The sequence below is a fragment of the Eucyclogobius newberryi genome, unplaced genomic scaffold (assembly GCF_026437365.1).
Source record: "Eucyclogobius newberryi isolate DKJ021-1_F unplaced genomic scaffold, fEucNew1.0.hap1 SCAF_19, whole genome shotgun sequence".
NCBI lineage: Eukaryota > Metazoa > Chordata > Actinopteri > Gobiiformes > Gobiidae > Eucyclogobius > Eucyclogobius newberryi.
The window spans coordinates 13,197,448-13,225,358 of record NW_027315823.1 but is presented as its reverse complement, the minus strand read 5'-3'; the positions used below and the strand labels follow the sequence as shown (position 1 = coordinate 13,225,358).

Sequence of the window (27,911 nt, the reverse complement as noted above, 5' to 3'; positions counted from 1 at the left end):
AATCATTCCAATTTTTTCAAGTTTTATTCCACACAAGTAAATAAAAAACATGTCAGACATTGAATATATTATTGAAGCGTATCATAGCTTGAAGCAAATGGTGCAAAGAAGATACATTTTCAATCTTTGCCTGAACATTTGGTCTCTCAGTCCGTACACAATGGGGCTAATGAGCCTGGGAAAGATCTGAATAAATATGTAACTTGCAAATGTAATGTGGGGCAAACTACTGGGGAAAAGACTACCAAGTGATCTTACCATGAAGTGGAAAACATATGTCAGCATGCATAAGAGCAATTGAAAAGCATGAAGCAAGATGGTGTTTCTTGCCTTTTTTGCATCCCCACTTGAGGATTTGGCAGCTTTTGCCACAAAAAATATATGAAGGTATGTGTAAAAGAGAACTATCCATATTCCAACAAGGTAGATTGTGTACAACACTTCCTGTTTTTTAACGCTAGCTGGGTGTGGAAACAAATTTCTACCACCGCAAAAAAGTTTAGACAAAAATAACTCCCGTGGCTCTGTAGCGATGAGTAAGAAAATGTCAGGCAAAACGCCAATTGAACTCAAAAACCAAATCCATGAAATCAATATGTATGTTGTCTTTACTGTGCAAAATTCTACATGCCGTAATGGAAAGCATATGGCAATGTAGCACTCCACAGCCATGACGGCTAAGTTTAAAGGGGAATTTAAAGTGGTGAATATGGCAAAACTAACAATTGCTAAGCAAACAGAGGCATTTATTTTGTAGAAAACATAACTACTGACATATAAGGTGATGGCAGTAGTGAGCTGGATCATATCATTGACCACAAGATGGATAAAGAGGATGTAGCGAGGTGTCGTGTAGAACATCTGGAAGAGGGGGGGAAATAAGATAAAAATATGATTTGAAAAATATGATTTGACAACAAATGTGCTCTGCTAAACATTTTTTTTCCAGATAAACTGTTTATTTTACTCAAGTGAAGATTATAGGACCACCCTTTAAAGCTACTGACTGACTAGAGCAGACCACCAGGAGCAGTACATAAACTTTTGGACATTTAGATATTAAATACATTTTATGGTCCCTAGTAGCCAGAGTATTCTATTGTGCATACTTAATGTTTGATGCTGAAGAAAATATGAGCATGGATGGATGCCACTCTAGTAATAATAACTAAGTACATACGACAACTGTTTAACATATGTAACAGTTTAAGTTACAAAAACAATATAAATATTTAAACCTGGCTCAGGCCAGATTGATCTTTGTCTCACTCTGAATTGAGTTCTTCACATTAATCGATCTGGGAAGGGCCGAAAGCCGTCGGGACGTTAAAAAAAGACTTCACACTGATTGTTCGAAGCGGAAGAAGAAAAATGTGTAAAATGTGTTAAATCCAGTGTTCAGATAAGCACAGTTCTCTTTCTAATCTGTAAATGTACAAAGTGCCATTGTGTGCATGTTTTTAGTCTGTATTTCTCCCATGTAAATGGCCCATAAAACCACTGGTGCAGACTGCAAACGAATCTGTTCTTCATTCTAGTCAAACAAATTATCTTGATCATCACTACTCTATTAAAAAAATAGAAAATTAACTTTTTATTTTTTATTTTAAATCAAATAAACAAAAGGTACACTGACCTATTGCAACAGCTTACTTACCTTAGCCTAGTTTTAGAATATACTTTGCCATTGAATGTAAAAGGGCTCACACTGGGTGAGTCAAAATAACTTAGGTAAATGTGTCCTTAGTTTTATTAGTCGTAGTTAATTGTAAATGACTATAGAGTGCACTGTAGACATGATGACCTGGTGCTTCCTGAAGGTGTGAATGAGCATCCCATTTATGTAGTTTATGATTAGACCCAAAGCGATGACAATCACATTCTTGGTCACTGCAGATTGGTATGAGTCACGGTAAGGCCGCAGCGACACATTTTGGCTCGGACTGGACACATTCATGGTGAGATTCTGAAAGGAAGAACTGTGAAAAAGAAAAAACATGGATACTTGATTCACTATTATGTATCCTACATTTACTATAGTACTATTATCAACTATAAATCCTACAGGGAGTAAGTCTTAAAGGGGCACAGTGCAACATTTCAGATTGTGTCTATGGCTGTGTCGCTGCACAGCCTGGAATGGGAGTCTCAATCCAGAATTTGATTTATGAGATTTTGTTGCTTAAAGGCGAAATGGACGTTTTTTTGGTGCCAAATCTGAGTCTCATTTCCTCATGGCTTGGACTCCCGATTAGTTCTGCCACATGTCAATCATAGAACGCACCTACTGCTCACCTGCAGCCGCGTGTGGCTCGTCCCCAGGAGAGAAGCATATTTCCCTGTGTCTAAGCGCATGTATCTATAATAATATAGTTCCCTCAGTGCACAGGACAAAATTAAGACAGAGAAAGTGCTGGGTCAGAAGAGACGGAAATCTATGGAGACGAGAGATGAGATGCGATCCGTAATAAACAAACGCATGTCTAACATCGAGGCTTTTCTCTGCATCCGCACGGGGAAGTGCGCATCCGCTTGAGTTCTCAAATCGGCGAGTTTGTTTATAAAGCAAAAAATTAAAAAAATACTGAGGAAAAAAATCTTGCAAAACAGGCTTTCTGTGCGGAGTCACCTCTCCACAGATCCAGCCTGTAACTTGGGATTTCCATGTTGAAGATGTTCATTGTTGCTTACATAAAAATATGATATGAAATATGTTTTCTTAGTGAAAGGTAAAAATAAAGACTGAATCTAGTAACAAGTCGGTGTACTCCCTCATTCGTCCAGGAGTGTTCCATTGGAAAAAAATCAATTCTATCATTTGGACTCTGTTTTTAGAAAAACAAAACGTTTCCAAGAGTCATTTTCAATCTGCAAATTGAGGGTTTCAAAACACTATCATATAATATTATATACAACTGGAAGGTTGAATCTATATATACATTTACATATACTCAAAATATTTATTTAATAGAACCGAAAGGTTGAATCTTAAACCCCCTTTCGGTTTAAACAAGTATTCTCATTTGTTCAACTCACTGTCTTTACTTGAGTAGTTTGTGGCTTTAAAATGAAGATCTGGAGGTCTACAATTTAATCTAGTATTACTGTAAAGTACACATTTTGTACAATTATCAATACTGAAATAATAATAACATAAACAGCACACAAATTGTCCTTTGCTGAACAGTTTTAGAAATATAGTCTTGAAAATGGTGATAGGAAACTATTTTTTTTTTTATGATTGGGCTTCTTATCTATCTACATTTGTAGTGAAACATATATTGGATAAGATATTATAGAAGGTTTCTGTTTGCATGTTCAGTTTTAATGATTGGACTTATAATAGATAGAAAGGAACATGTTGTATAGCGACAAATACATATATACACATTGCTATACAAATGTACAATGAGTAGAAAGTAAGACATACACACAATGTACTCTCACATTATGTCAGTTTTAGGTTGTCTTGAAATCCAAATAACTAAAGGATAATTGTGTGTTTTCTATCTGCCGTTTTAAAGCTGCTGATGCATGATATGCTGTGAGATAAAGAGTCTAATGAACACTTTTGTTTGAATCTAGGAACAACTTAATAAGAATAATTTTGACAAGACACAGTATGTACAACAATTTCTTAGACTGGCTGAAAATGTGGCTTGAAGTAAAAAACATGCAGTCATATTTTGAAATATAGTTACAAATCTCAACCTGATTAAAAGTTGAATAGTTATTGTTATCACTAGTTTAAGTTGTGCATTCATTCAATTATACTAAGCGCATCTGAAGTTGTTCCCTGTAATTTCTGTATATTGCAAAAATCAATTGTTCGATTTTAATATGATTTATCTTTATGACTTACATTTTCAGAAAAATATAAAAACTTAAATACATCAAATGCATACAGCTCATTTTCACTTAAATAAATAATTACGTGATAAATAAAGAGTAGATGTTCCCAGGTATTTCTTACCTGCAGATTCAATCAGTGTGTGTTTTTCTGGTGTACTGGAGTCTCAAGGCTTTCTGCTGAGTTTATATAGAGAGAATTTAAAAAAAAAGAAAACATAATGAGGAGGTTTATATCAGGGGGAAGGACTTCAAAGCAGTTACCGTACTTACCATAGGTTCCTCATAACAGGAAACACTGATTCTGTATTCTGTATGTCATTGTTGATAAGAACTTAAGGCCAACAAATATGCATTATTTGTATCACTATTGTCATTTAAACATGCTCTTGAGTATCTTTACTTTGACACAAAAACACATGACATCAAAAATTTAATTAAAGCTCCATCTACTGGCTGGAGCTACAAAAGGAAGAAAAACAAACCTAGGGAGGAAACGGAGCACCAATTGATAAAGTTGAACAATGTTATTCAGACAATACTGAGGGCCAAAATTGTGTTGCTGCGGTTGGAAAACAAGAATATGAAAAATAAGATCATGGATTTGGAATAGAGGTCACGTAGGAACAATCTCAGACTTGTATGGGTACTGGAGGAAGAGGAGGGCGATGACACTGAAAGTTTCCTGGAGAAGGCTCTGGAGTTGTGGTCCCCCATCAGGGGGGGTGAGGATTTGAGCCAGGTAGCTTTTTGGTGGGCCTTTCATTAGGAATGGACTTCCCTTTTTTTTTGCTAACATAACCTGCAGACATGAAGGCTGTGTGAGTTGGTCTTGCCAAACAACTACAAAGTAAGACATTTGGAGAGAATTCTGTTGGGAAAGTGTGGTGTGATTTTTCATGGCACCATGTCAAACTGACCCTTATTATAAAGAAATGCAGACATGTTTTGGGGCTATCCTGTATCCAACAAAAAGATACAGAATATTTTTGGCATTGCCATTTCATGTGATTTCAGGACTATGTATATGGGCAATAGGGCTACTTCTTCTTCTTTGGTGTTTAGTGGCGGCTGGTACCCATAAAGTGTTACATTACTGCCACCTACTGTATGTCTTCAAAGTGTGTGTTTATGCTACACCATGAAAAAAAAAAAGAGGCAAAGAGAGAGAGAAAGAGCGAGAGAAGAACTAAGGACTCCTGCAATGGACACAATCAATGGAAACCTTTGGAGCATACACCTGACTGCAGGTCTGGTCTGAGAATAGAACCCATGATCTCCTTCTTGGGAGGCAAGAGCGCTAACCGCCTTTGCCACCGTGCACCCGTGTTGCTTTTTGTGTTGTAATCTTTATATTCTAAAAACGTGTGTCTGTGTGTCTGTGTGTCTGATGGCTCCAAGCCCTAGACAGCTGCCCAAAGAGGTACATGAGAGAGAATGAAGCCAGGAGAATAAACGGGTTGTTCTCGTCTCAACCGGCGAAAGTGTGGCAGGGTAATAACAGCAGAGCAGGCCCAACAAGGCTGGAAACTGAACAGTACTGGAAAGGCAATTGTGACCGGCCGTATGAAAACCAGTCACAAGTCTACCCAGAGACATTTTGAGTTATTCACAGATTCAGAGTGTGAATTCAAAGCTATCCAATGATGTCTCACTCATGCACATCTGATAATATTTGAGTTAGTTGTGGTCATTTGAATGTATACAACTCTCAAAACCTTTCACTGAGAAAACGGGGCTCAAAGTTTTTCACCTAAGTGAGCCCAGAGTCACAGGGGGGCTCATTTACATCTCATTGGGATAAGCCCTCCCCCCTGTCACACTGACAGCACCGTCCCCCTACAGTTGTCACTAAAGACTAAAAGTAGTGATGTTTTATTGATGTAGCGTCATGACTTGAACTGGACTTGAATTAAAAGTAACTATATTAAAATGGAAATACTTGGATTACAAAAGGCCCTGAATAGCATCAAAGAATCAGAATCGGAATAGGGTTTATTGCCATTTGTCGATAAACAGAATTCACAGGTGATTCAGTGCAACACAAACAACAAAACATTGAACACTTGGCATGATATGTACATAATGAAATATAAAGGTACAGTGTTCTCGCTGGGCTGAGGTTTGAGGATGGTAGTGGGACACCAAAATATTTCCGTCGCTCCGTGCTGCCCGCGCCACAAGCGCGAATGTAGCGAGCTAAAGCGGCTAAGAGACTACGTGATGTTAATAATTCAGTAGTAGTCACATTAAATTCAAGCCCGTATTTATTATGCAGAAGCCGAGGAAAAAAGAAAAACATGGCCGGTGCTAGCTTGGAATATAGCAAGCGAAAACACGAAGATACAGACATTAAACCATCCCAAAACAGCTAGTTTCAAGAGACTACATGATGTTAATTATTCAGCAAGTAGTCACATTAAATTCAAGCCCATATTATAATGCAGAGCGCACTGAAGCAGCGTGTTAGCTTAGCATAGCTCCGTCTCTGCTCCAGTGCCCGAGGCAAAAGTGACGAGGCTAAAGTGATATCACGAAACCACCTTAAAACACAGCGTTAAAGCAATACTTTAGAGTATAAGTACCTCAGTTCCGTTGCAATGCAGTCCAGGGAATGTAAGCTCTGGAGAAAGTCTGGAGAAATGAATAATGTCTCTGAGGAGAATGCTAGCTGCTGCTGAATAAGTAGCCATGTGGTTCGCAGCTGACTCGTGGAAAAAGATCAACATTGCGCTGGCTAGAAATAAGTGATGCCCCCCAGGAGCGCTGGAAAAAGACACGAAAACTACCCATTTTTAACAGCTTAATGTATACATTTAAGACAACCAATAGTGTTATCTGATGCACACAGGGGCTCCTTCATAACTTCAACTTGCACATTCTGCAAAAAAACAAAAATCATACATTTGAAAAAAAAAATCTTATTTTGGCTTTATCTCAGTTTGGTCGGGGGCCACTTGTGGCGGTTTTTCCCGTGGCGAGTCACATATGGGAGAGGAAAGCATCCCACAACCGAGATGCACAGTGGCTGATGGTTTTGAGAGAGGACCACAGCAACATCCCGGAACAGAATCCCGTTACCATCACTGTGGCAGACATAAAGGAAAGAGTCTCAGGCATGAAAAACTGGACTGCACTGGGTCCTAACATGAGACATGCATACTGGCTTAAGAAGGTCAACTCACTCCACGAGCGCCTAGCAGCCCAAATGAACACACTGCTAAGGGTACACTACTCGCATAGTGTACAGAAACATCTGTGCAAAGTACGGACTGGAGACCCCAAGGACAAAGTGAAAAAACACTCCACAGGTGGTGGAAAATGACCGAGCCATGGTCCTCTGAGACTTCCAGATACAGACAGACCGAATGGTAATGGCGAACGAACCGGATATAGTGGTGGTTTACAAGATGCAGAGGAAAGCCATTGTCGTGGACATTGCAGTACCATGGGATGGTAACATCCGGAAGGAGGAACATGAGAAACAAGAGAAATACCAATGCCTCAGAGAGGAGCTGGAGAAGGCCTGGAGCGTAAAGGTATTGGTGGTGCCTGTAGTGATCGGAGCACTGGGACAGTGGCCCCCAAACTGGAGGAATGGCTTGAGTAAATCCCAGGAAAAACATCAATTGACATCTTGGTTCAGAAAAGTGCAGTGCTAGGAACAGCAAAGATACTGCGCAGGACCCTCAAGCTCCCAGGCCTCTGGTAGAGGACCCCTACTTGAAGGGGGATAAATAAAGAGTTTATATCTATCTATCTATCTATTTATATATATGTATATATAAAACAAAACAAAAAACAGGAGAAATGCTGTTTGTGTCTTGGGCCTATTACCATATGGAAAGTGTCCAGTCAAAGTATTGCTCATTGCATTGTTGAAGCCATCTCTTTGGTTTACACTGAACAAAATAAATAAAATACCTTGTTGCTTTAATTTTTCATGAGCTAACCTCAAACATAAAACATTTTCAATATGCACAAATGATCCATTACTCTCAAATAGTGTACACATGTCTGTCAAAATGTGTGAGAGTGAGCACTTCTCCTTTGCCGAGATAAGCCAGAGCTTCCCGAACATGGTCAGAGGGTGACATGTTTGGTAAGTATGTTGGCCATGCAATAACTGGCATGTCTTCAGCTTCGAGGAATTGTGTACACATCCTTGCAACATGGGGCCGTGCATTATCATGCTGCAGCGTCAGGTGGTGGTTGTGGATCAATGACACGACAATGAGCCTCAGGATCTTGTCAAGGTATCTATGTGGATTCAAAATGCCATCAATTAAATGGACCTGTGTTTGATGTCCAGCTACTTCCTGGGCCCTGTTAAGAGGTATCTCTGTACAGAACATATTTACTGCATCCAGCTGGGCTTCCGTTGCCACGTACCTTTGTACGGTTCTACAGACATCTCTGGCCCGTCATTGGCTCAAGTGGTCCTGGAACAATCTGGCGCTGTTTTAAGTCCCTGTCTGGCACTGCGGTGCCCTACAGCTTTAGGAGCTGTATTAGCAATATGTGGATGAGCCATATCTCCAAGAGTGAAACACTGAACAATCATTCATCTTCAACCACTTGTTCTCTATTGAATCACGGGCTTCTAGAGCCAAGCCCAGTGACATTGGGCCTTGGGTGGGGTACACCCTGGACAAGGCCTTGATAGTCGCAGGGTTAACACGCAACATCAAACAATGTTGAAAAAAGAAAAACCTCAAGGTTACTTTGATAACAAAGGGAGGTGTTTCACCTACATTACCCTCCTTGCAAAGCAGAGTGTCGCTTTTGAATGATTACAGTAGGAGGCTGTATCAGAGGAGGGGTCGGAGCCCGAGATACAGTCATTCGGATGTGGTGCCATTGGAGCTTTTGTGTGTAATCACACCCAAGGCGATTCCCATAATGAAACACCCCAAATGCTTGTAAAGTGTAAACAAATGCAATATTTCCAATGTAATATAAGACACAAGCTTTTTTCAAAAAGTTTTATTCCACATAAGCAAATTAAAAACATGTCAGATATTGGAATATTATTGAAGTGTATCATAGCTTGAGGCAAATGGTACACAGAAGATACTTTTTCAATTTTTGCCTGAACTTTTGGTCTCTCAGTCCGTACACAATGGGGCTAATGAGCCTGGGTAAGATCTGAACAAATATGTAACTTGCAAATGTAATATGGGTGAAACTACTTGGGAAAAGGGAAAGTAGTAATCTTAGTATGGAGTGGTAAACATAAGTCAGCATGCATAAGAGTAATTGAAAAGCATGAAGCAAGATGGTGTTTCTTGCCTTTTTTGCATCCCCACTTGAGGATTTGGCAGCTTTAGCCACAAAAAATATATGAAGGTATGTGTAAAAGAGAACAATCCATATTCCAACAAGGTAGATTGTGTGCAACACTTCCTGTTTTTTAAGGCTAACTGGGTGTCTAAACAAATTATCTCTGCTGCAAATAACGGTTGACAAAAATAACTCCCGAGGCTCTGTAGCGATGAGTAAGAAAATGTCAGGAAAAATGTCAATTGAACTCATAAACCAAATCCATGAAAACAATATGTATGTTGTCTTAATGGTGCAAAATTCTACATGCCGTAATGGAAAGCATATGGCAATGTAGCACTCCACAGCCATGACTGCTAAATTGAAAGGGGTATTTGAAGTGGTAAATACGGCAAAACTAACAATTACCAAGCAAACAGAGGCATTGATTTTGTAGAAAACATAACTACTGACATATAAGGTGATGGTAGTAGTGAGCTGGATCATATCATTGACCACAAGATGGATAAAGAGGATGTAGCGAGGTGTCGTGTAGAACATCTGAAAGTGGAAAAAAGTACACTGTAAAAGAATTTGACAACAAATGTGCTCTGCTAAATTGTTTTCCAGATAAACTGTTTATTTTACTCAAGTGAAGATTATAGGACCACCCTTTAAAGCTACTGACTGACTAGAGCAGCCCACCACGAGCAGTACATCAACTTTTGGACATTTAGATATTAAATACATTTCATGGTCACTAGAGTATTCTATTGTCTATACTTAAGGTTTGATTTGATGAAGAAAACATGAGCATGGATGGATGCCACTCCAGTAGTAATAACTAAGTACATACGACAACTTTTTAACATATGTAACAGTTTAAGTTACAAAAACAACATAAATATTTTAACCTGGCTCAGGCCAGATTGATCTTTGTCTCACTCTGAATTGAGTTCTTCACATTAATTGATCTGGGAAGGGCAGAAAGCCGTCGGGATGTTAAAAAAAGACTTCACACTGATTGTTCGAACAGCGGAAGAAGCAGAAAAAATCTAAAATGTGTTAAATCCAGTGTTCAGATAAGCACAGTCCTCTTTCTAATCTGTAAATGTACAAAGTGCCATTGTGCATGTTTTTGAAAAAGAAAATTGTCTGTATTTCTCCCATGTAAATGGCCCATTAAACCACTGGTGCAGCTGACTTATTTTTGGCCAAGTTTTAGAACACACTTTGCCATTGAATGTAAAAGGGCTCACACTGGGTGAGTCAAAATAACTCAAGTAAATGTGTCCTTAGTTTTATTAGTCATAGTTAATTGTAAATGACTATAGAGTGCACTGTAGACATGATGACCTGGTGCTTCCTGAAGGTGTGAATGAGCATCCCATTGATGTAGTTTATGATTAGGCCCAAAGCGATGACAATCACATTCTTGGTCACTGCAGATTGGTATGAGTCACGGTAAGGCCGCAGCGACCCATTTTGGCTCAGACTGGACACATTCATGGTGAGATTCTGAAAGGTAGAACTGTGAAAAAGAAAGCCATGAATTAGTTTAAGTTGTGCATTCATTCAATTATAATAAGTGCATCTGAAGTTGTTCCTTTTGGTTATTTCTGTATATTGCAAAAATCAACTGTTCGATTTAAATATGTTTTATGTACATTCATAAATAAATCAAATGCATACAGTTCATTTTCACTTAAATAAATAATGACATGATAAATACAGAGTAGATGTTCCCAGGTCATTCTTACCTGCAGATTGAATCAGTGTGTGTTTTTCTGGTGCACTGGAGTCTCAAGGCTCTCTGCTGAGTTTATATAGAGAGAATTAAAAATAAAAAAACACACAATGGAGGAGGTTGATATCAGGGGGAAGGACTTCAAAGCAGTTACTTACTATAACTTTTTTAAGGAAACATTGATTCTGTATTTTGTATGTCATGGTTGATAAGAACTTTAGAGCTCTTGAGTATCTTTACTTTGACACCTCATGTTTTAGGAAAAGAAAGTCTACAAAAAGCAGAAGTTACTTCAGTCATTCAGGCATTTCCCACATCAGGAATTGAGTTAGAGCTCCATCTACTGGCTGGAGCTACAAAGGGGAGATTAACAAACCTAGGGAGGAAACAGAGCACCGATTGATGAAGTTGAACAATATTTCAGACAATGCGGATGACACTGGAGGCCGAGGTGGTGACGCCGAGGTTGGTCGGACGGACGGAGAACAAGAATATGAAACATAAGATCATGGATTTGGGGTAGAGAATAGAAAACTGAGACATGCTTTTTTATTCCCGGCCACTCTTCTGGTGACTTCCGAAGGTAAAAAACATGTGCTCAGAACACCGGGAGAGGCAGAGAACTGGACAGTCACAAGAGATGGAGCCACCAGCGTGTGGTATATGAGTTCAGGTTATGGTCACATGGTAATGCATTTCTGTTTATTTGAAATGACTGATGTTTTTGACTTTGGACTTTATGCTCCATGTTGGCTGTCTGTTTTAGTACATAAACTCTGTGTCCAGTTAAATCCACCTGTCTGAGGGCCGAATCTGCAAGAAAAACTCAAATTGATCGAGGTAAATCATGTCAAGAAGGGGAGTCCTCCAATACTACAGGAAATTTAAAAAAAATAAGGAGAAATTAATGACCTGACCTCACAGGAAATAGTTAGAAAACTCTTTACCAAACAAAGATATTATGTGAGTCGATCAACATTTTCTAAATGATTTAAAAGCAAGACCAAATTCATCATTGTATCAGCATTTGAATCCTTCTATTAAAACATTTCAGGAGATGAAGAGGATCATATACACTTCTTTATAATAATAATAATAATAATAATAGAAAAATAATAAAAATCAAAAAAAGCTGAGTGCAACAGTTTTGGAAATACAAGGTGCAATCAAAAGATTAAAGAATAATAAATCCCCGATGGGAGTGATGAGTTCACCTTAGAGTGGTATATAGTTCTAAAATAAACACTTATTTCTTTGCTTTTAACTGGCCGCTTAGAAAGCAAAACCCTAGTTGGAAAGAAGGAATCATATCTCTTATACCTAAAGGGGCGAAGGACCGACTTGATTGTGCTTCATTGGACCAATTTCTATTCAGAATGTGGAGTAGGAAATGAAAGGCAAAATCATTTGTAGAGCACAGTTTGCACACAAGAAAGGGCTTCACACTACAAGAAACATTGATTAAAATCACAGACACATGACAGAAATCACAAAACAATTCAAGACATAAAAGAGATAGTGCAAATTTAATCCTTTCATTCAAATAACCAACTAAACAAAACAGTTTTTTAGTTTGGATTTGAACATTGTCAGAGTATACAGACCTGTCTCACATCTTCAGGAAGACTGTTCCAGATTTTAGCTGCATAAAACTGAAATGCAGATTCCCCATGTTTAGTCCTGACTCTGGGCACCAGCAGGAGGCCTCCCTGAGGTCCTCAGAGTCCAAGATGGTTCATATGGCACTAAGATGTACAATGGAGCAGAAATTCCTCTCTCATTCCTCTCTTCTCTAACTATCTGCTCAGGACCCTATTCAGGGCCATTCCAATGCCTCAGAGCACTACCATATAATTATGTCCAAAATAATGTAACAAATAGTCCCAAATTTAATCCACAATGATCAGAGAGGATTATCAAAGAAAAAACAGAGGAATTTCTTCGTGGCGTGGACAGCCGAGTAGTTTGTGTGTTTGTGTGTTTAGCGAGTTCCTTCAGTGTACAGTACAAAAATGACAACAGAGAAAGACTGAGTTCGAGCTCAGAAGAGACAAAAATCTGCGGAGACGAGAGATGCAATGCGATCCGTTGTGCTAATAAACATATGCACGTGTAGCAGCGGGCTGTGGCACGCTTCCGCATGAGGTTGATGGTAGGCGGCGTCTTGGAAACAACAGGAGGGTGGGGGGTGAGGGTGGTGAGTGTGCGCATGTGCATGAAAAAAAAGGACTAACAGTCGCTTGAGTTTTCAACTCGGCAAAAAATCCTCAATTATTCCATTAACAGAAAATAATTTAGAAGCACTGGGCCAAATACTGAACCAACATCATAACCAACATATGAAATATGGAGAAAATTACATTTGGACTTAACTTTAAATTTGACAAATTTGATTGGATTGGGTTTTTTTTTTAGTTTGTGTGCCTTAGTTTGATGTTTTATGTTTTATGTCCTGATTTGTTTTAATCTATTTTCTCTCTGGTCCGGTTCTGTGTTGTTTTTGTTAAATGTTTATATTCTGACCAGTTATTTGTGTCTTGGGCCTCTTCCCATAAGGGCAAGCCAGTGCCCAGTCAGAGGATTTCTTAATTGTTGAAGCTTTTGTTTTCTGTTTTGTTACTTTGCTCACATTTTTCATGAGCTGAACCTAAAAGATGAAACATTTTCAAGTGCACAATAGACCAATTTCTCTCAAATATTGTACACAAATCTGTCAAAATGTGTGGAAGTGATCACTTCTCTTTTGGCGACATAATCCAGAGTATCCCAAACATGGTCAGTGGGTGACACGTTTGGTAAGTATACTGGCCATGCAAGAACTGGGATGTCATCAGCTTCCAAGAATTGTGTACACATCCTTGCAACATGGGGCCGTGCTTTATCATGCTGCAACTTCAGGTGGTGGTTGTGAATCAATGGCACAACAATGGGCCTCAGGATCTCATCACAGAATCTATGTGCATTCGAAATGCCATCAATTTGTCCATAAAGTTTCTTCCCATACTATAACCCCACCATCACCATGGGCCCCTCCATACACAACGTTGACATCAGCAAACCCACACGCTCACCCACACAGTGCCACATAAGCTGAAATACTTTTGGAAACAGCTTATGGTAGAGAAATGAACATTCAACTCTGGTGGACATTCCTGCAGGAAGCATGTCAATTACGTGCGCTCCCACAAAACTTGCGACATCTGTGGCATTGTAAAAATGTAAAATTTCAGAGTGTTCTATTATTGTGGCCAGCCTTAGGCACACCTGTTCAATATTCATGCTGTAATCAGCATCTTCATATGCCACACTTGTGAGGGGGTTTGTATTATCTTGGCAAAGCAGTGCTCACCAACACAGATTGAGACAAATGTGTGAACAATATTTTAAAGTAATGGGTGTTTTGTAGTTTTATATCTTTGAGTTTAGCTCAGAAAAAATGGGAGAATATAATTTTTTTATTCAGTGTATATCTGCAGGGGCATTGCACCCATCGCAGAGATTGAGAGCAAGCTCTTTCACCTACATTACCCTCCTTGCAAAGCAGAGTGTCGTTTTTGAATGATTACAGTAGGAGGCTGTATCAGAGGAGGGGTCGGAGCCCGAGATATTCGGATGTGGTGCCATTGGAGCTTTTGTGTGTAATCACACCCAAGGCGATTCCCATAATGAAACACCTCAAATGCTAGTAAAGTGTAAACAAATGCAATAATTCCAATGTAATAATAAGACACAAGCTTTTTTAAAAGTTTTATTCCACATAAGCAAATTAAAAACATGTCGGACATTGAATATATTATTGAAGTGTATCATAGCTTGAAGCAAATGGTACACAGAAGATACTTTTTCAATCTTTGCCTGAACATTTGGTCTTTCAGTCCGTACACAATGGGGCTGATGAGCCTGGGTAAGATCTGAATAAATATGTAACTTGCAAATGTAACATGGGTGAAACTACTGGGGAAAAAAGAAACAATTAATCTTAGTATGATGTAGTAAACATAAGTCAGCATGCATAAGAGCAATTGAAAAGCATGAAGCAAGATGGTGTTTCTTGCCTTTTTTGCATCCCCACTTGAGGATTTGGCAGCTTTAGCCACAAAATATATATGAAGGTATGTGTATAAGAGTACAAGCCATATTCCAACAAGGTAGATTGTGTACAACACTTCCTGTTTTTTAAGGCTAACTGGGTGTCTAAACAAATTATTTCTACTGCAAAAAAAATTTGACAAAAATATCTCTCCTGGCTCTGTAGCGATGAGTAAGAAAATGTCAGGCAAAACAGCAATTGAACTCATAAACCAAATCCATGAAATCAATATGTATGTTGTCTTTACTGTGCAAAATTCTACATGCCGTAATGGAAAGCATATGGCAATGTAGCACTCCACAGCCATGACTGCTAAATTGAAAGGGGTATTTGAAGTGGTAAATACGGCAAAACTAACAATTACCAAGCAAACAGAGACATTGATTTTGTAGAAAACATAACTACTGACATATAAGGTGATGGTAGTAGTGAGCTGGATCATATCATTGACCACAAGATGGATAAAGAGGATGTAGCGAGGTGTCGTGTAGAACATCTGAAAGTGGAAAAAAGTACAATGTAAAAGGATTTGACAACAAATGTGCTCTGCTAAATTGCGTTTCGAGATAAACTGTTAATTTTACTCAAGTGAAGATTATAGGACCACCCTTTAAAGCTAGTGACTGACTAGAGCAGACCACTAGGAGCAGTACATCAACTTTTGGACATTTAGATATTAAATACATTTTATGGTCACTAGAGTATTCTATTGTCTATACTTAAGGTTTGATTTGATGAAGAAAACATGAGCATGGATCGATGCCACTCCAGTAATAATAACTAAGTACATACGACAACTTTTTAACATATGTAACAGTTTAAGTTACAAAAACAACATAAATATTTCAACCTGGCTCAGGCCAGATTGATCTTTGTCTCACTCTGAATTGAGTTCTTCACATTAATTGATCTGGGAAGGGCCGAAAGCCGTCGGGATGTTAAAAAAAGACTTCACACTGATTGTTCGAACAGCGGAAGAAGCAGAAAAATCTAAAATGTGTTAAATCCAGTGTTCAGATAAGCACAGTCCTCTTTCTAATCTGTAAATGTACAAAGTGCCATTGTGCATGTTTTTGAAAAAGAAAATTGTCTGTATTTCTCCCATGTAAATGGCCCATTAAACCACTGGTGCAGCTGACTTACATTTGGCCAAGTTTAAGAACACACTTTGCCATTGAATGTAAAAGGGCTCACATTGGGTGAGTCAAAATAACTCAAGTAAATCTGTCCTTAGTTTTATTAGTCGTAGTTAATTTTAAATGACTATAGAAGGCACTGTAGACATGATGACCTGGTGCTTCCTGAAGGTGTGAATGAGCATCCCATTGATGTAGTTTATGATTAGGCCCAAAGTGACGACAATCACATTCTTGGTCACTGCAGATTGGTATGAGTCACGGTAAGGCTGCAGCGACACATTCATGGTGAGATTCTGAAAGGTAGAAATGTGAAAAAGAAAGCCATGCATACATTTACTATAGTACTTTTATCAACTACAAATCCTGCCATGAGGAAGTCTTAAAGGGGCTCAGTGCAACATTTCAGATTGAGTCTATGGCTGTGTCGTTGCCTGGAATGGGGGTCTAGATCTAGCATTTCATTCATGTGTTTTTGTTGCTTGAAAGAATTTAGAGAGTTTGTTTTAAAATAAAATTAATGAATAAAATAAAAGTGCTTTTAACTGAAAAAAAAAAAATCTTGAGCACGTTGAACATGTTCATTGTTGCTTGCATAAAAATACGATTTGAAAATATGTTCTAATAATAATTCTAATAAAAATAATGAAATTACATAAATAGCACAAAAATTGTCCTTCACTTAACAGTTTTAGAATTATAGTCTTGCGTATAAGATCAAATGGTGATATTAAAGAAACTAGTATATATATTTTTTTAAATGATTGGGCCATCTTCTTAGTAGTGAAACTTAAATTAGAGAAAATAATCCAGAGGGTTTCGGTTAAGATTGTTTGCATGTTCAGTTTTAATCATTGGTAAAAATGTTACTAGCCAGACTTAGACTTATAATAGATAGAAGGAACATGTTGTATTGCGACAAATACATGTATACACATTGCTATACAAATACACAATGAGTAGAAAGTAAGACATACACAACAATGTACTCTCACATTATGTCATTTTTAGGTTGCCTTGAAATCCAAATGACTAAGCATGTGTGTTTTCTATTCGCCGTATTAAAGCTGCTGATGCATGATATGTTGTGAGATAAAGAGTTTAATAAACACTTTGCTTGAATCTAGGAACAACTTAATTAGAATACAAGGCACAGTATGTACAACAATGTCCTAGACAACTGGCTTTAAAATGTTGCTTGAAGTAAAAAGCATGCAGTAATATTTTGGAATATAGTTAAAAAATCTAAACCTGATTTTAAAATGTTAGTTTAAGAGTTATTTTTAGCACTAGTTTAAGTGGTGCATTCATTCAATTATACTAAGCGCATCTGAAGTTGTTCCCTTTGGTTATTTCTGCATTTTGCAAAAATCAATTGTTTGATTTAAATATGTTTTATATACATCTTAATGATGTATACATTCATAAATAAATCAAATGCATACAGTTCATTTTCACTTAAATAAATAATGACATGATAAATACAGAGTAGATGTGCCCAGGTCATTCTTACCTGCAGATTGAATCAGTGTGTGTTTTTCTGGTGCACTGGAGTCTCAAGGCTTTCTGCTGAGTTTATATAGAGAGAATTAAAAATAAAAAAAATACATAATGAGGAGGTTGATATCAGGGGGAAGGACTTCAAAGCAGTTACTTACTAAAACTTTTTTAAGGAACCATTGATTCTGTATTTTGTATGTCATTGTTGATAAGAACTTAAGAGCAAATATTATAAATTAGGTTATTGTTAGGTTATTATTGCTATTGTCCTTAAAGGTCCCATAACATGCAAAATCGACTTTTCAGAGCTTTTAACCTTCTTACATTGCTATTTGTGCTTCATATGTGTACCCAGAGTGTTTTTTTATTGATTCCCGCAGTTTTTAGCTATATTACAGACTCTGTAATCTCCTTTCCGCGAATCTCCAAACTGACGGGCGGTGGCTGCAAGACCGCGTCATAACCACAGGCACGCGTCACCATCCCCCCTCAACCTCCCCCTCCCCCCTCTCCACCCCCCTCCCCCTCCCGCCTGCCGCCCCCTTCCCCCCGGCTCCGCGCTGCTGTCAATTTACGACGAAACACGGTTCAAAGATGCTCAAAACTTCATTAATGATATCGCACTCTTTACTATTATCACAGTGGTGAAGGTTTGTGTGGCAGTTGATGCAGCAACCGGGACAATAAACGGAGAGAAGTTCTATCCGACACCGAAAAACCAGGAAATAAGAGCGCGATAGACATAAGACTTTTATATATATATATATACAGAGAAGTTCTATCCGACACCGAAAAACCAGGAAATAAGAGCGCGATAGACATAAGACTTTTATATATATATATATATAGATCTATAGATATATCTGTTCTGCGCACGCTGTAGAATAAACACCAGATTTATTTAGTCTCAAAGTAGTGTTGATCTGAAGTTCTATCGTTTCTCACTCACTCACGCGGAACGGCGCACCGCAGAGCTTACAGCACACAGCTGTGGGGCACACACTACGTCACGGGTGGGCGGGGCACACACGCGCTCTGAGACTACGTCACGGGTTGGGCGGGGGAGCCAGATCGCTCTTCGCAAGGGTGGGGGCGAATATCAAACCAAGCCGTTTGCATTTCCGGGTTGGTGAGGGGGTCCAAGGTCTGGGTGATATTTCTTAACTATTATGTTATGGGTGTTGCACAACCCTTATTATTATCAATTATACACTTGGGATAGACTACGAAACGTGAAAAAAAGCATGTTATGGCACCTTTAAAACATGCTCTTGAGTATCTTTACTTTGACACCTTATGTTTTAGGGGGGAAAAAAAGTCCACAAAAAGCAGAAGTTACTTCAGATCATTCAGGCATTCCCCACATCAGGAATTGAGTTAGAGCTCCATCTACTGGCTGGAGCTACAAAGGGGAGATAAACAAACCTAGGAAGGAAACAGAGCACCGATTGATGAAGTTGAACAATGTATTTCAGACAATGCGGATGACACTGGAGGCCGAGATGGTGACGCCGAGGTTGGTCGGATGGTCGGAGAAAAAGAATATGAAACACAAGATCATGGATTTGGAATAGAGATCACGTAGGAACAATCTCAGACTTGTGTGGGTACTGGAGGAAGAGGAGGGCGATGACAGCAAAAGTTTCTTTGAGAAGGTGATTCCAGATTCCAATTAATCATCCAGATCACATACACCTGTGTTCTTGATTTTTGTGCACACGCTTCCATGGCGACGGGGCGCTCGAATACACACTCATTCCTTACCTTTCTATGGATCGACTCGACCTCGTTCCTTCCGATGCTTTGTTACGGCAGTTTCCTGTAAATAATGATCAAGTAAAGAGTAACCAGGCAATAACTTGAAGCAGAAGCAGTCTCTCGGTCTCTCTCAAAAGGTGGAAGTTTATTCACGTGCACAGTGGATAAACACCCTCTCTCTCCCTAAGACAAGGTCGTTCTGTCCCTACCTAACCTTACAATTTACAAAGTACACCTTTTATAGGTGGTAACAAACATAACATAATCACAACCCAAATCAGCTCAAAAAGAGATAGACCAGACTATCACGTCTGTGACGGTTCCAGCCATCTCTTCAGAGGTTTAATCAAAGGCCATTTCCACACTGAATCCGGTCCTGACGCATTAATTGATGATTAAGAGGCGCCGGACAGTAAATATTCAGTATAATCAGGACCCCATATTCTTATCCCATCTGCACACAGGAGAACAACACAGATATTAATTCTGTGACATGTCATGGCCTAAAACAACATTAGAATGACGTGACATGACCCATTTTCTGCCATTACAGCTTCGGCCCGATCCAGGCCTCACCTCGCCCAGCACAGGAGAGCCATACCGGGCCATCCTCCACTGGTATCCCATTGGACCGGGATATGCAAGCGAGAGCTCCCGTCAGCAGACCGACGTCCCGCCTTGAATCACCTCTGCCAGTCCGGTATTTAGATAGCCCTGCGCCCTCCTCCCAGCGCTCCGGTCTTCCCAACGCCCATCCCGTGGCCTCGCTCGTTAAGCGCCCTCCGCGCGCGCTCGTCATTCTTCTCTACACCGCCCACGTGGACGGCGGCAGGTCTCCAGGCCGCACTTAAGAAGCGTTCGTTTTCACGGTGCCAGCGCCGTCAACAATCAGGTTGTTTAAACTTCTCTTTGGCTAGTACAATTCGCTGTTCAAGCTCTTTCCACTCCAGAGTGCGCTCTGCCCCACCCACTTTCGTGGGCTGCAGCGGCTCTTCCAGGTAAAGTATTCCTCCACGTTGTTTCCTTCCTCCTCCGTCGTCTCCTTCCTCCCGCACAGAGCTGCGCATCACTCCAGCCTTGGAAGCCAGACTTGATCACCTCTTTCAAGTAATTCATTCACTTATTTGCTCACCACTCCAGCATCCAACCATTGTCCTAAAAGAAGCTGTCATCTCTCGAAATAAAAAATAAATACCCCCCTCTCCTTTCTCTCCCCCCCTCCTCTCCTTTCTTTTTCTCACGCACCAGTTATTCCTCCGGCTCTGCGTCGTCAGGTTCCTGCGTTTTATCCCCTGGCTCTGCATCGCCAGGTTCTAGCGTTTTATCCTCTGGCACTGCGTCGCCAGGTTCCTGCATTTCATCCTCAGCTACCACGTTGCCAGGTTCCAGCATTTTCATCCTGTTACCGCGCTTAGTCCTCTGGCTCAGAGTTGTTAGGTTCCAGTCTTACCAGGTTTCAGCGTTTCCTCTTCGGGCACCGCGTTGCCAGGTTCCGGCATTTTATCCTCGGGCACTGCATTGCCAAGTTCCAGCGTTTCCTCCTCGGGCACCGCGTTGCCAAGTTCAGGCATTACATCCTCGGGCACCACGTTGCCAGGTTCCGGCATTTTATCCCCGGGCACCGCGTCGCCACGTTCCGACATTTTATCCCCGGGCAATGCGTTACCAAGTCCTGGTGTTTTCTCCTCGGGCACCGTGTTGCCAGGTTCCACCGTTCCAGGTTCCACTTCCCTTCAAGCCCGGGCTTTCTGGTCTGCCCACCAAGCAGTTTTGCCAGGATCTATTCCAGCCTCCTCATCCACTCCAGCCTCCTCAAGCACCGGATTGCCCTCTTGCTCTAACCCAGAAGGGCTGCGTCCACCCACCGCCTCTTCCCTCATGCAGCCTCTTCCCGCCTCTCCCCACATGCCGCCTCTTCCCTCTTGCAGCCTCTTCACTCTTGCAGCCTCTTCCTGCCTCTTCCCTCATTCAGCCTCTTCCCTCTTGCAGCCTCTTCTCTCTTCCCTCATGCAGCCTCTTTCCTCATGCAGCCTCTTCCCGCCTCTTCCCTCATGCAGCCTCTTCCCTCTTGCAGCCTCTTCCCGCCTCTTCCCTCATGCAGCCTCTTCCCTCTTGCAGCCTCTTCCCGCCTCTTCCCTCTTCCCGCCTCTTCCCTCATGCAGCCTCTTCTCTCTTCCATCATGCAGCCTCTTCCCTCTTGCGGCCTCTTCCTGCCTCTTCCCTCATGCAGCCTCTTTCCTCATGCAGCCTCTTTCCTCATGCAGCCTCTTCCCACATGCCGCCTCTTCCCTCATGCAGCCTCTTCTCTCTTCCCTCATGCAGCCTCTTCCCTCTTGCAGCCTCTTCCTGCCTCTTCCCGCATGCAGCCTCTTCCCTCTTGCAGTCTCTTCCCGCCTCTTCCCTCTTCCCGCCTCTTCCCTCATGCAGCCTCTTCCCTCTTGCAGCCTCTTCCCGCCTCTTCCCTCTTCCCGCCTCTTCCCTCATGCAGCCTCTTCTCTCTTCCCTCTTGCAGCCTCTTCCCTCATGCAGCCTCTTTCTTCATGCAGCCTCTTCCCACATGCCGCCTCTTCTCTCTTGCAGCCTCTTCCCGCCTCTTCCCTCATGCAGCCTCTTCTCTCTTCCCTCATGCAGCCTCTTCCCTCTTGCAGCCTCTTCCTGCCTCTTCCCTCATGCAGCCTCTTCCCGCCTCTTCCCACATGCCGCCTCTTCCCTCTTGCAGCCTCTTCCCGCCTCTTCCCTCATGCAGCCTCTTCTCTCTTCCCTCATGCAGCCTCTTCCCTCTTCCCTCATGACGCCTCTTCCCACATGCTGCCTCTTCCCTCTTGCAACCTCTTCCCGCCTCTTCCCTCATGCAGCCTCTTCCCTCATGCAGCCTCTTCCCGGCTCTTCCTCATGCAGCCTCTTCCCGCCTCTTCCCTCATGTAGCCTCTTCCCACATGCCGCCTCTTCCCTCTTACAGCCTCTTCCCTCATGCAGCCTCTTCCCGCCTCTTCCTTCTTGCAGCCTCTTCCCTCTTGCAGCCGCTTTCCTCTTGCAGCCGCTTCCCTCTTCGGGCACCGGGAATGCCGCCTCTTCGGGCACCGGGATGCCGCTTCTTTGGGCACCGGGATGCCGCCTCTTCGGGCACTGGGATGCTGCGTCTTCCCTCTTCGGGCAAGACCGAAGTTAACCCAAAGTTAAACTAGAGCTCTCGTCTAAGGAACCTTCTCATACTCCAAACAGCAGCTTGGTCATCCCAACTTTACCATGCAGATCATCCCCTTGGAACAAGGCCCTTATCTCCCACCTCCCGACCCTAACGTTTTCAGTTCATCACTCCAAAGCGTCGTCATTCTCATCCAGTGCATCAAGTTGCTGCTCCACTTTGATATGCCGTTCTATTAGCCGGTTTGGGGGTTACTTTAAGATCTATACCGTCAGGATTGCTGCCTTCCTGTCGGACCATTCATGTTCATGGCCGTCCAGTCCGATGACCCTGTATTCACTGACACCATCAACAAATACATTCAGAACATTTCTTACCGAGGTGGAACAGTCATCAACCCCAGTTCCTCCATCCTTAGCTACCACGTTCCACACATAAGTCCCGCTTCAGGCGACCTTCTCTTCCTAGACCACCCAGCTCAGTTTCCGTTCCTTCCATCATGGCTTCAATCTACCTTTACAGCGTTTAACCTTCTTTCCTTATTAACTTATTACTTCCCATTCACCTTCGACTGCCAGTATCCATTTGCAGTTACTCAAAGCCTACCCAAGCGGCATCGACATCTTTTCAGGCTTGTTCCCCTGCTCAAAGGTTGTCTTGTCCACAACAGTTCTCCTCACCCCGGCATCAAGGACCTCCAACCAACGCTTAAGTCTTTCCCCAAAACAGCAGGACTACAGTGGTAGTTCAAGCTAAATCTATTCTCAGCCCCTTTGCAATCTTCCCGGACCTTGCGTACTGTTCGTCAAGTGGCACTTCCCCTTAGGACTTAATCCTCTCTACCGACCAAGGCCAGATTGCAGCAGGGTCTGGTTCATCCTTTACATAAAGTTGATCCTCGCCTGGTCCCCACATTTCCTACCAAACTTTTCCTGCATTGGTGCTGCCACATGTGCTTCCAGTTAAGGAGTTGTAGACCGCCTCATTATATTATGGAGCACTGGTTCTCCATGGCCTTCCAGGTCTACACCCACCATTACCTACGCATTCTCCATTCTGCCAATCCGCACTGCCTCTGTTAAGCTTCTTTTGGGGTATCGAGGTCCGGGAGCCTTCAGCCCTCATTGCAAGAAGCCCCAAAATAACATCAACTTCTATACATTTGTGTTGTTCATGTTTCTCGCCTGCCAATAAACACCTTGCATCGTAGCTGGGGTTGTGGTCCTTGCAAGTGAATTTGCTTTGTGTAAAGTACGTTACTATTATTGAATGTTGAACGTGGGATAACTTTTATTGGATAAGTTGAAGGGGACTCGGGGACTTTATTGAAAACACTAACGTTACGTGTTGTAGGAATAACAGATCACAGAGTGAGCCGGAATTATGTCAAAACTGGATGTTGTTGACTGATCACTGCGCTGAGAGAGAGATAAAAGACAAGAGAAGTCCAAGAGGATATAAGTTCCACAGGAAGTCGGAGAACGGCCTACCGTAACTGGTGATAGTGGCAGACGTGCTCTATTTTGTGAGGTTTTAGTATACTTTGGGGACATGTTGAGGCACGCCAGAAACTAAGAGAATTCGATAGGAAATCGAACTGCAAAATTCTAAATGGGTTTGGCAAATTCTAATGGGAGTAAGAAATAAGAAAAAAGAAGAAAAGGAAAAATCTTCTTCAAGAGGAGAGATAGGGACAGCCAGGGGGGGAAAGGAGGGGGCTTGTAGTAACTCGAAAGGCAGGGCTTTACCCCTCCCTTGAGGAGTTTTGGGTGATGCTGCGCTATGCAGCAGAACAGAATTCAAACATAGAAACTTGCTTTGTTGATTTAGTGTAACATAAAACAATAAACGATGATGGAAAAACCTATATAGGTCAAAACTATTTAAATATGCTCTAGGTTAAAATTGATATAGGCTATAAGATTCAAAATAAATGAATGAATGAATAAATAAATGAACAAATAAATAAACAAAACAAAAAAGGATTAAGAATCCTGACTCATTTGATAGGAAAAAAAGAGGATGGAGACAAGAGAATGACACCCCAGGTAAGAAACACGGGGAAGAGAAATGCGACAGACACAAGAAGCTCTGGAGAAACAAAACTTAGACAAGAAGAAGAAGAACGGAAACACTGAGAGGAGGAACATCAAAGGATTTTGGACCGAGAGGAAAAGGACCAGGTCAAAGAGATGAGGGAAGAACAGAAGAAATCAGCGACTAAGAAAAAACGCCAAACAGGTAAGAAAAAAAGGGGACACACGGAGACTGACTCATCAGAGGAGGAAGGATGCTTGTCGTCGTCCTCCTCCTCCTCCAGTCAGGAAACAGACAACGACGACTCTGACCCCGGACCAAAGATGGTAATTAAAACAGCGGCTCAAAATACAGGGATGATGAGGAAGGCATGAACACGAGTGAAGAAAGAGTGTGGAAAATCAAAGAAGGAAAAGAGGAAGTCAGGTCAGACAGAACTAGAACCTACTATGCTCCGAATGCCATTGATGGTGGACAGAAATGGAGGTTTGGGAGGTTTCCAACCATCCCAATTCAAAGATCTATAAGCCAGAGCTGAACCAAATTTATCGGGGCTAATAGTCTAACAGCCGGACACCAGCTGACAGCTGGGGACATCAGGGGCATAATGGGTCGGTGCTGCAGTCGTTATGAAATCAAACAGCAATAGATCAAATCAACAGATTTTATACAATAATCAAAGAAACATTTCCTGACCTGACCTGATCCATTTCCGGTCACACAACATGGACTCGCACTGATGGACCCGAAGAATGGTTCCAGAAGTGTTTAACTCAGTGGATAGATGCGACAGGAAGACACCCAATGAGATACTCAGATAGGAAAATAATGGCTTCCATGACCGCAGTCATGGAAGCCCTTCCCCCAAATGTTAAAGAACATCTAAATATGCACTTTACACACTTTTGAGCAGAAGTCTGTTAGAGGAAAAGAGACGTGTGGCTTTAGGAAACACGTGGAAGAAAGAAAGGAGACAGTTTTGTGAATGTTAGAGTTGTGCTAAAAGTGGAGCTAATGTGGAACTAAAAACAAGAAAACTAACTTCTGTGATGATGCTCTGAGGAAAACATCCTCTACAAACCTGGACAGATCAGCAGCCGCAGGTAAAAACACAGGTCAGAGTGTGATAAAGTCTGAACATGACTGTGTCCACACTAATGTGACTGTGAACACTAACACGATGCACTCATTTGAGTCACTACATGAATCATTTGTCACTAAGATCAACTTAAACTATGAAAATAGCGAGCTCATATTGAGTTTGAGCAGAAACATGTCTATAATATGAACATTTTATATCAGAAATCACATCAAAAGTCCATGTTCCTGTTCCTGTTACTGCATGAATATGGACTCACCTCAGCAGTCTCCACAACTAATACTAGGCTGTAAAAAAGCTATTTATTTCTTATATTTTCTATTGTTTTATTTTGTACATAATATTTGGCCCACGACTCAGCTTGAGCGTCGAAATTCGACAAAAGAGTTTGGTTTGATGGAACACTGTGGCTCATGCACTTATTCTATATTTTCAAGGCCAGAGGCGTAACTTAACCTCCTTACTTAAACGCTCCACGTGTATTTGTATTTAGTGGTGTGACAGTTCAGGTGTACAGAGAACTACAGAGAGCTACAGAGAACTACAGAGAGCTACAGATAACTACACAGACGTGGAAATGTTAGTTAGCACAGTATTGGTGAAATTACATTGCTTTTCTTAATACATTTCAGTATATGAGAACAAATGTTTTGTATGTTTTTTTTAATTGATCCAGTAATTGCTTCAAAAACTTATTTCCTATATTTGTAATTGTTTTATGTTTTATGTTATGTTCGGTCCGCAACCCAGCCTGAGCGTCAAAATTCGGCCCGCGGCCCAAATGAATTTGACACCCCTGCTCTGCTGTAGGAGATCTTTGAACTTCTTAGGGTGAACAGTGTCTAGTATAGGTAATTGTATTTCTCCTGAACATAAAAACATGATTCTGACCCATCTTAAACCCATAACTGTGGACACATGCTCTCTTTTCTTAGCCTTTGAGGCTACAGTCGCCTGTTCATATCCGACTACGTTGATCACTGCCTCTTTATGTGCACTTATTTGTGAAAAATAAATGAAGAACACTGCCACCTTGGACTGGACTTACTTTTCTGTGGAGGGTGTCAAGATGGCTGACAACCTCTCTTGTGAGGGTTCTCCTCATGACTGTGTTTCTCTTACTAAGACCTTGGCCAAGGTACGATATGACCTCTCTTTTAAACCTCTGACTGAAGGCATAGTTTTCTTTACTGATGGCTGCTGTTTCAGGAAGCGGGACGGCTACCTGTCTGCTCCCGCTGCTGTTGTTTAAGCTGAAGGAAATTCTTTAGTTGACTGGTGTTCTTCTACACTCTCTGACTGGCCATCTGCACAAAATGCAGAGATCTTAGATACTGTGCTTACTCTTGAAGATTAAGATCTACTCAGACTCTTTCAGAACAGCTGAAGAGGGTCCAGTCAGACATCCAGATTTGATCAAAAGGTTAGATTATGCACTTGTGTTGCCCTCAGCTGTCGCTTTTGTTAAATCCCCTGCCCACACCAAAGGGCAGGACTTTGTTTTCTAGCGGCACTGAGGCCGCAGATTGCCTGGCCAAGAGAGCGGCAGGTTATATCGCCTCAGACGGCTGTCGGATGGTGAGTAACTTTCTGCTCTCCACACTGCTGCTACCTACATTATCTACTGAAGTCATTATCAAAGCCTAAGCTGACAGTTCATCTGAAGAGCATGCTAATTGGACATACTATCACTGTTACCAAGGAGAAACTGGCCTCTGGTGGGGTCCCAAAGGAAGCCGGTTCTTCTCACTGGACCTCTGCTATACGCTGCATTAACTGACGCCCAAGTCCGTCACACCTTAAACCCCACTGCAATGAATGTTTGCCTCACACCCTGGTACCACCCCCAAATTATATTATTAACATGATTACCAGAGTTTGTGGCCAATGTTTCCTTTTGTCTATTATTGACTCATTCTCCCACTAGCCAAAAGCATATGTAATGGCAAAAATCTCCTGAATAAAACAAGGAAGCGAGTTGTGTTGTCTCAAAGGTAAAAATGTTTAATGATCAACCTCTCTCTGGTTCATGCATGATCACTTCTCCCTCGCTCATCCCCTCGTGCCTCTATATATAACAGAGGTCACATGAACACACGGAAATGTACATATTTAACGAAAGGTCAAATGTTTGCCCAGTTTCCTTGGGCAGACAAAACCCTTTATATGCAGCTGTTGCCTTTCCTGAGGAAACAGGAAGTTCTCCACCCCTGAGGAAAGTGGCTGGTGTTAGAATCGCGGACCCCTGCTTTCTCTCTTTCTCTTGATCTGCAGGGGGTCCGGGACGG

General features: G+C 41.5%; 3 protein-coding genes across 3 annotated transcripts; all 3 read right to left on the bottom strand.

Moving 5' to 3' along the window:
• Window positions 1–81: 81 nt before the first annotated feature.
• LOC140366234 (odorant receptor 131-2-like) lies at window positions 82–1,957 on the bottom strand. The gene is made up of 2 exons (XM_072452903.1): window positions 1,805–1,957; window positions 82–861 (listed from the first exon to the last, which is right to left on the bottom strand). Exons 1-2 carry the CDS (start codon window positions 1,955–1,957, stop codon window positions 82–84), a joined length of 933 nt encoding a protein of 310 aa, XP_072309004.1.
• Window positions 1,958–8,892: 6,935 nt separating this feature from the next.
• LOC140366233 (odorant receptor 131-2-like) lies at window positions 8,893–10,620 on the bottom strand. The gene is made up of 2 exons (XM_072452901.1): window positions 10,468–10,620; window positions 8,893–9,672 (listed from the first exon to the last, which is right to left on the bottom strand). Exons 1-2 carry the CDS (start codon window positions 10,618–10,620, stop codon window positions 8,893–8,895), a joined length of 933 nt encoding a protein of 310 aa, XP_072309002.1.
• Window positions 10,621–14,664: 4,044 nt separating this feature from the next.
• Window positions 14,665–16,371, bottom strand: LOC140366231 (odorant receptor 131-2-like). Its single transcript, XM_072452899.1, has 2 exons — window positions 16,240–16,371; window positions 14,665–15,444 (listed from the first exon to the last, which is right to left on the bottom strand). The coding sequence occupies exons 1-2, from the start codon at window positions 16,369–16,371 to the stop codon at window positions 14,665–14,667; spliced, it is 912 nt and encodes a 303-aa protein (XP_072309000.1).
• Window positions 16,372–27,911: the final 11,540 nt, after the last annotated feature.

What these genes read in the sequence shown, in the direction of transcription:
- LOC140366234 (XM_072452903.1), bottom strand. Translation starts at nt 1,957, where the DNA reads ATGAATGTGTCCAGTCCGAGCCAAAATGTGTCGCTGCGGCCTTACCGT. An exon ending in ACACCTTCAGGAAGCACCAG is followed by an intron (nt 862 to 1,804) that starts GTCATCATGTCT and finishes CCCCTCTTCCAG; the next exon opens with ATGTTCTACACGACACCTCG.
- LOC140366233 (XM_072452901.1), bottom strand. Translation starts at nt 10,620, where the DNA reads ATGAATGTGTCCAGTCTGAGCCAAAATGGGTCGCTGCGGCCTTACCGT. An exon ending in ACACCTTCAGGAAGCACCAG is followed by an intron (nt 9,673 to 10,467) that starts GTCATCATGTCT and finishes TTCCACTTTCAG; the next exon opens with ATGTTCTACACGACACCTCG.
- LOC140366231 (XM_072452899.1), bottom strand. Translation starts at nt 16,371, where the DNA reads ATGAATGTGTCGCTGCAGCCTTACCGTGACTCATACCAATCTGCAGTG. An exon ending in ACACCTTCAGGAAGCACCAG is followed by an intron (nt 15,445 to 16,239) that starts GTCATCATGTCT and finishes TTCCACTTTCAG; the next exon opens with ATGTTCTACACGACACCTCG.